Raw genomic sequence first — 8,124 nt, 5'->3', positions numbered from 1 at the left:
GGTTGTTCTTCAAGACTTGGTTAAATAAAACACGTTCTCATAACATGATACAATAGATAGATAAACAATAGTTTGAGTATTTAATGATTTACCGTCTTTTTATGAATACATACATTAACAACTGGGATAATGCCAATGTGTTTTAAATAAACTTACAAACTGAAAGCGGTATGCCTGACAGAGCAAGAATATAACATGTTGATGTTACTTCATTGTCAAATGAGATCAAAAAGGGACATATAATACTTGCTTTTGATAATAACAAATTTGATATTATGTTTGATTAATAAAGTGTAAAAATAAATCGGAAATAAAAGCAAATACTGTGCAACCTATACAAAGATGTCAGTCAACTTTGAATAAAATAAAAATATAACAATTTATCACATTTAAGCACCTTTGGTTCACAGAATAGACAAATGCCATTTTTGAAGATGATCTATATTAAAGTAAATAAAATAGTCCGTTAAAGAACAATCGGACAGAATATATTACATCGATTCTTTATTTAACTGCAAATTTATATCTTATAGATTAAATAGAGCCTGAAAGACTTATACCAAGCTGTAAGTCCGCTAAACACTAATATGAAATTGTGTGAAAATAGTGTCTTGCAAAACAAAATAGATACATACTCATACATGTTTGCAGTTATTTAAAAACGGAATATTATTTCACTTGGTGAAATACAAATTCATATTTTTAAAGGTAACAATTCATCAGTAATGTACAGCACATTTTCACAAAAACTGTTATTTCACTTCCCTACGAATAAAGTACATACATACTAATGAAAAACGTTATTCACAAATTATACTATAGCACCAAGATAACAATATTTAAGCATAAGGGATAATGCCAATGTGTTTAATATTTACAAATAAAAAAGTAAGACTAATAGAACATGATTATGAACATGTTAGTGATGCTACTAAATTTTTTAATGAGATCAAATAGGGACATATCCTGTCACAAACACTTTCCTTAGATAATCACAAATATAATACATAATTATAAAACATATATCAGTTATTAAAATAAAACCAAAAACCGCACAACCTGTACAAAGATACAAACCAACCTGTTAAAAATAAAATCGTCCAAGTTCAATATTTATTAATTTACATACATAGCCATATACCATAAGCACATCTGGTTCACAACTAGCAGCATAATCGTTACGGTTCCTTTCAGTACAGACAAATGTCATTTTTGAAGCAGTTCTGTATTTAAGGAAATAAAATAGTCCGTTTATAAACAATCGGACACAATCTACTACACCCTTCGAATTTACATCTTTTATATCAAATAGAGTCTGAAAGACTTATAACACGTTGTAACACGTAAAACACTTTTTGAGATTTTATGAAAATGGTGTATTAAAAAACAAAATAGACACAAATATTTACATGTTTACAGTTATTTATAAGCGGAATATTATTGCACTTGGTGACATATAATTTTTTATGTATTTAAAGGTAACAAATCAACATTCAAGGAACATCATTAATGTACAGCATATTGTCACAAAAAGGAATGTTTATATCACTTCCTTACGAATAAAGTACATACATACTAATGAAAAACATAAATTATACTATAGCATCAAGACAACAAAATACAATAAATTTCAATGAATGTAAGTGGTAGAGACGTTTTGAAATCAAGATCAAAGTATTTGAAATTGAATTAATGTGTTTCATTGAATACATGAGATTGAATCATCCACAAAAGTGTATATTGAATGCACTTAAAACCATCGAAAACAGACTAATTTTCTATAAACATATGTTAAAGTCGTTTTATAGATGCAAACTGTTTAATCCGCTGACTAAGTGTAACGTGCCCATTGTCCTGGACTTGCAAAAAGTACAGTGTATCATGTTTAAGTTTCTGCTTATACATAGTACAGAACAAACGCAAATGTATTTTGCCAATGACAAGGCGTACTCCAATGAAAAATTAAGACATAGTTTATAATTATTTTATCTTCCACGTTTTAAACGGTCGTTTTATGCTAGGTATGTTCTAACTGTCCCTTTAATGTATTTTCCACATGTTTGAACTGAACAATATCTAAGAGATGGTGCACAGCCTTCACATGTTACTAAATGTCCACATGGTAGAAAAACAATGCATACATCGTTCTGTTTACACTTTGTGCAAACAGACTGCTGTTTAAGATTTTCATTTTCTTCTTTTATCCTCTTCCTTTCTGAAATCTGTTTGCATCCTGTAATAAAACGAAAAAGTGCATATTTGTTTAACGGTATTAATATAATTCTGATAGAATCTTTTTTTTTTCAGTGTATTTTATCAGCACGTTATGTTAAGATAATATTACCTCACCATATCTGTTTCAATGGTAAATACATAGACGTTATGTTTCAAAATGTCTGATAAACTAATAAAATCAACCTACCTGGTTTCATAGATTTGGAAATATTGGAATACTGTGCAGACAAACTGGAACTATCACTGTTATATTTGTTTATATCTTTTGCCCTTGTGCCAGATTTACAAGCATTGTACTGTTCAGTTTTCTCTCGTTTATCCTCCGTTTCCAATGCACAGTGATCTTGTTCTTGTGTCGCATTTTGCTCTGCTCTGTTTAAGTTCTCACCCTCTTCAATAGCAAATATTTTTTCCATCAACTTTACTGCCGTTAGATGAGGTCGGTCTACAAGAAAGTATAGAAAAAATATGTAACAATATCTTTTCCATAATTTTACTGAACAGCATTCTGTTTGTGAATTGTTATTGACGTCAAGAAAATAAAATAAAACGGCAATAATTATTTCCAGCTACTATAACAACTTTCTGTTAAAAATTATCAGAAAATAACTTTTGTTCACTTCATGAAAATAATGCAACACTATCACGCCCCTTAACTTTACTGAAATCAAGTTAGAACTGTTAATTAATAAGAACGAAGTTAAAATGTAACCGAAGTTATTGAATTGTACCGTTTAACTCTAATATTTGTCCGATAGCACTTCTTATAACATCCGGATGATATCCCATCTCTAATACACTTTGGGCTGCATCACTGTGCAATAGATTCTCTATTACATCTCTTCCATGTGTGGCAGCTGTATCAAAATAAATTTAAAAAAAGACATTTTCATGTAGTTACAATGCTTTATGCAGAGAAATCGGCGTACTATAATTAAAAAGAAATGTCGTTCAAAATTAACAACTGAAAGATTGTAAATACATCATAATAACCCTGGTGTCACCGAAAATACGGCCCGTATTTTTACATGCTATTTTGAACCCCACTGTGGCTACTGAGGGTTCACCAGTTTGAAAGTAATATATTGCAAAATTAGGCAAAATAACCTCAAGACATTTAAGGAAAAAAGATAAATGCAATTATCAATGTAAAAATATAAATACCTGTCATACTGTCTGTGGGCGTTTTATTTCCATTTTGATCATGCTGAAATAGTAAAAAGGTCAAACTTCAAAATTGCAATGAACTGATAATATTTAGCAAATATATGCCCAAGTTTCCACTTTATGATATTACTTCCAAGAACATGTTCTTGAAGAAAGAAAGGACAGATACCATTTTAATGCTTAAACAGGACAAGCATCCTCTTCACAAATGGGTAAATGATGTTCGGATGGAAATGGAACAACTTTATACATAAATGTATGTAATAAATGTGGTTTATTTATATATACCATATAAAGGTATGTTAATAGCTTTAAAATAGATCTGTTTGCAATAATAACTACAAAAAGTTTTTACAATAATATTTATTTCAAGATGTATTTTTATTAGTATGTCAATTATGTATAGCTTACGTTTTGTGAATATTGAACCGCCATCTGCACAAGATTCACAAATTCCTGACCTCTCATTTGTTTAACAAAAAGGCAGTCCTTCGACCATCTGGAATGTTCTATCCAAGGATCATCTTCTTCAGACCAATGTCGAAGACCTGTTTGTAAAAAGCAATAAGAGTATCCTTTACAAAACACACTCATGCGTATTCACTCAGGCAGAGGTAATTTTATACACTGTTTTTTAAAGGCACAGTTCAGAATTGTAGAATTCTTAAAGTTTACCTAAAACAGACATTCAAAAAAATCCAGATTGATTTACTGATTAAAGAAAATTTTATTCTGCTTTCTGATGTCAAATAGGAATCGTTCTCTTACCAACTCCACACTGGAAACATCTCACACAGTCACCAAATCCAGCATAAAAGAAACCTGTTTCAGCTAGAAAGTCTGGCGAAATGACTATGTCACCACATTCACTGAAGCTTGCAACTCGAATACTTTTACTGGCGTACTTTGGATACTTTGGGGTAACATTCTGTTGCGCCCTTCTTTCTTCGTCAGTAGAACTACTGTACCCTTTTTGAAAATGAAAAAAGTAACACTGTATTACACCGAAATGGAAAGTACGACTGGCTGAATAATTGAAGTAAAGTCGAATATCCATTTAATCTAACCATTCCTTAAAAATATAAATCATTCGCTTTACAAATTACATTTGAGATCAAATGTAAAATCTTTACGAAAAAACGTGTTTAGAAATAATGGAAATCTCACCAGGATAAGTATTTGCAGCTATACTTTCAACAGGATCATTCGCATGTCTACTGGAGTTTAACAACGACTTATTACTACTGCTCATTACGACACTTAGTCCAGTCAGGTGATCGGCAAGGTGGTGCGCGGGAGAAGACATTGCGACAGCAGAGGCATCAGCCTGGACAGTGTTTCTATTCAACATACCGGTAGAAGAATCTAGATTTGACTGAATTGCATTTTCAACTGTTTTATGTACCACAGTTGACATTTCATTAGTTCTTTTCCTGTGTTGTGACACCATCGATGCTTTTGTACTGTTTACTTCAGTTGGTTTAATTGGAACATTGACAGCGGAATTGCAAACCAAAAATCTGCAGTTCGGATTCATTTGTCGATGAACTTCCACAGGAATGTCACTCTCACTCCAGTTACTTTTTCTTCGCGCACAACAATAGCACACTACCTCGTCCCCATTATTTGCATAATAAAACCCTGCTTGTGCAATTCTAGTTATATATGGTTTATTTTCCTTCGGATATGAACGAAGTGTACAAAATCGGAGCATTTCGTACTGCATGCTAATTTGCGGCGGCACTCTTTGTCCATCTGCTATTTTGTCTATTATCTTCATCAAAGGATCGAAATGAGAAAGTGTTTCTGTATCTACTGAAGGTATGGGCAGGTCGTGTTTTGCGTTCATATTCTCTCTTTTTGATACAGGAAAAGCTATGATTTGCTTAGGACTATTTGCAACAGCGGTCACAGGCAACTTGATTTCTTTCTTTATTGCAAGGCAGTCAGTATTTATACTACTATTACCATCTTTGACATGTCTTGAATTTGAATTGTACTTAGTTTTGGCTTCTTTTACTAGTCATAGGTAATTAGGTTTTTGATCGACCTGTCTTGATACCTCAGTACCCAGATGGAGCTCCCGAGAAGAGCGTTTATTATTCTGATTTTCGGTCAAGTTTTCCGGTCCGTGCTTTTCTGTGAGTGTATTTACGTTTCCAGTTTGGCTTCCTAATTTTTCTGTGATTCCACTCTTGCTTTGGGAATGACAAGCATTATCAGCAGTTTGTTTTACTGCATTAGAATCTGTTATCAAGGCTTTGTAGCTTTCATTTCGAACAATGCTCGTGTTTTCCAGATTAGTAGTAACAGAGGAGCAACAATGTTCATGTGGTATCTTATCAGTGGAAGCTGTACCGCCATCGATATCTAAAGCTTCATCACGTGGTCCGCTGAGAGTTCTGTATATACTAGCGGAAGACGTTTGTTCATTCCTGTCCTGCGTGTCTCTTCTATTTGAGTTCTTCATTCTGTAAAGTGATATGTTTTATTCCGAAGTCTTTATATAATTTCGTGATATGTGTAAATGACAGAAGTGTAAAACACTTTTGTGCTCTCTATTTAAAACTTCATTATATTCAAATACTAGTAAACTGTACGAAACGAATATAACATCACATGATCCTTTTCTTTATAATCATCCACTGAATGAACATGTTTATATACTATATAGCGGCAAGTTGAAAAATAATAACTTTATAATTTACAAAGAATCTGTCCACAATGTATTGTATTTACTCTTAACAAATACAAAGTGATTTTATCTTACTACATACGTTTATATATAGTCGGTTTTGCCGAAACTGTAATAAATACGTGTAAAAACTTGTTATACTATATTTAGATATTACCTTTAAGCAGATATTTTATATGTTCAAAAACACACAATATTATAGAGATCCCTTTTTAGCATTTCATCATAGTTACGTTTTTGTTTTTTTTTACATGATTGTTAATTTTGGGTTTCCTGTCAGTTAATATCAGGGTTGAATAAGAGTCATGTCTATTTATAGATTGAGATCGGTTTTCCCATTCTATGTTAATGCTCGTTATCTCAACCTGCGTAAATCAACTCTATTGAACTAAGAAGAGACTTTATTCTTTCCTTAAATTATACCAAAATGTTTTAGTAAATTAAGATATCACTTTTGGCATTTATTCATAGACAGTCATCATATTCACACGAATATCTTATTTTGTTAGCACGAAAAAAAATTGCATAGTAATTTCGTTGAAGTTCGAAATGAATAGAAACAACAAATAGGATAATTGTTAGTTTTGGGAAACAGTTTTCGCCTTACTCATTTGGCTTATCGGGATGACTTATTTTATGATCTGATATTTTATATTTGTCATCCATGACAGCGACAGTCAAAGGTTATCACGCTGTCCCGAAACGTCTTATTATTTGGATTATCCGACCAGTTAATGATAATAATCTCTTACCTTATTTCTACTGCTCTTTAAACAAAAACGGAAACTTAAAAACAATTACAAATATACTATATCCGTCCACCACAGTGTCTCATATATAAGTGATAAGTGATTTTACCTTACGCCAGACACAATACCATGTGATAGTTGCAAATAGCAAAAAGTGTATACGGATTAGATAACGTTTATAGACCGATTTCACATTGGCCATAGCTTTCGCAGAAGCGGTGGTTCCAACGCCGCGGCAGTGGAGAATTCGTCGCAGAAGCGGTGGAGAAATATGGCTGGCTGACTACATTACGGTAAGTTTTTAAATGAGTTTTCCCATATTCATTCACGTTTGAATGGAAACGACCACTGAGGCAGGAGCCAACATGTGTACTCTTCCAGCCACAAACTCTTGTTCAGCGCAAGTCTTTGTCGTTAATGTAAACACTTCTGTACAGTTTGACGACGGAACGCCGTTTTAATAGAATTTCCATTAAAAAAGGGTAAGATATTGTACAAAGCGACCCCGAACACGTTTGCATCAAATCGTAAGTAGGACACTGTTAAGCAGAAACTATGAGTAATCGGTGAATCTTTATTGCAGGCATATAAAGTAATCAACAAAAAAGTGATTCCAATGCAGTGGCGGTGGGCACAATTGCAACGCATTGCGGTGGATCTTGTTTCTTTAATGTTCGTTATTTAAGAAATAATAAATCTGTTCCTATATTTTATCAGTTAATAAAATATGGGCAGGAGTTTGGATGCGTAATAATTAAATCACGAGTGCGTAGCACGAGTGGTATAATTATTCGCATCCGAACGACTGTCCATATTTTATTAACTGATAAAATTATTGGAACATATTTATTATTTCGATTCTAACAACGCAAATAATTTGTATTTTACAGTACTACATTTTCAGCGTAAAACGTCGTTCGGATCATATGCAGTTACAATTTACCCCCACGGTTATCTAGAAAGTGTTGCATAGCCAATGGACGTATAGATATTTGTTCCTTTTTTATTAGAATTTTGAGAAGTATTCATAAACTAGTTATAGTTCAACCATCGTTTTTATCCAATGACAAGCGAGAGATTTTCAAAAAAGTAACCAACTTATTTTCATATTGTTTCATAACTGAAGAATCTGATCCATTTAATCATGAAGTAGTTCAAAATTAATGAGTATTCATTGTTCCGCCTATTATGGATTTCCCACATTCTAGGAGGCGGAGCAATTACCATAGCAGGGACTGCATACAAGTAATGCGTCTATGTAATAAACGGACCGAATAG

At 32.7% G+C, this 8,124-nt stretch overlaps 1 protein-coding gene across 1 annotated transcript; it reads right to left on the bottom strand.

Annotated features, from left to right (window-relative positions):
• Positions 1 to 240: 240 nt before the first annotated feature.
• LOC128558618 (putative inhibitor of apoptosis) lies at positions 241 to 5,382 on the bottom strand. The gene is made up of 7 exons (XM_053548463.1): positions 4,570 to 5,382; positions 4,171 to 4,371; positions 3,814 to 3,950; positions 3,400 to 3,442; positions 2,967 to 3,092; positions 2,423 to 2,680; positions 241 to 2,233 (listed from the first exon to the last, which is right to left on the bottom strand). The coding sequence occupies exons 1-7, from the start codon at positions 5,249 to 5,251 to the stop codon at positions 2,013 to 2,015; spliced, it is 1,668 nt and encodes a 555-aa protein (XP_053404438.1). The 5' UTR covers positions 5,252 to 5,382; the 3' UTR covers positions 241 to 2,012.
• Between the last annotated feature and the right edge of the window lie 2,742 nt (positions 5,383 to 8,124).

Source organism: Mercenaria mercenaria, chromosome 7 (assembly GCF_021730395.1).
Source record: "Mercenaria mercenaria strain notata chromosome 7, MADL_Memer_1, whole genome shotgun sequence".
In the NCBI taxonomy this organism is placed as follows: Eukaryota; Metazoa; Mollusca; class Bivalvia; order Venerida; family Veneridae; genus Mercenaria; species Mercenaria mercenaria.
The sequence above is the reverse complement of the archived record's forward strand: the minus strand, read 5'-3'. Positions and strand labels throughout refer to the sequence as shown.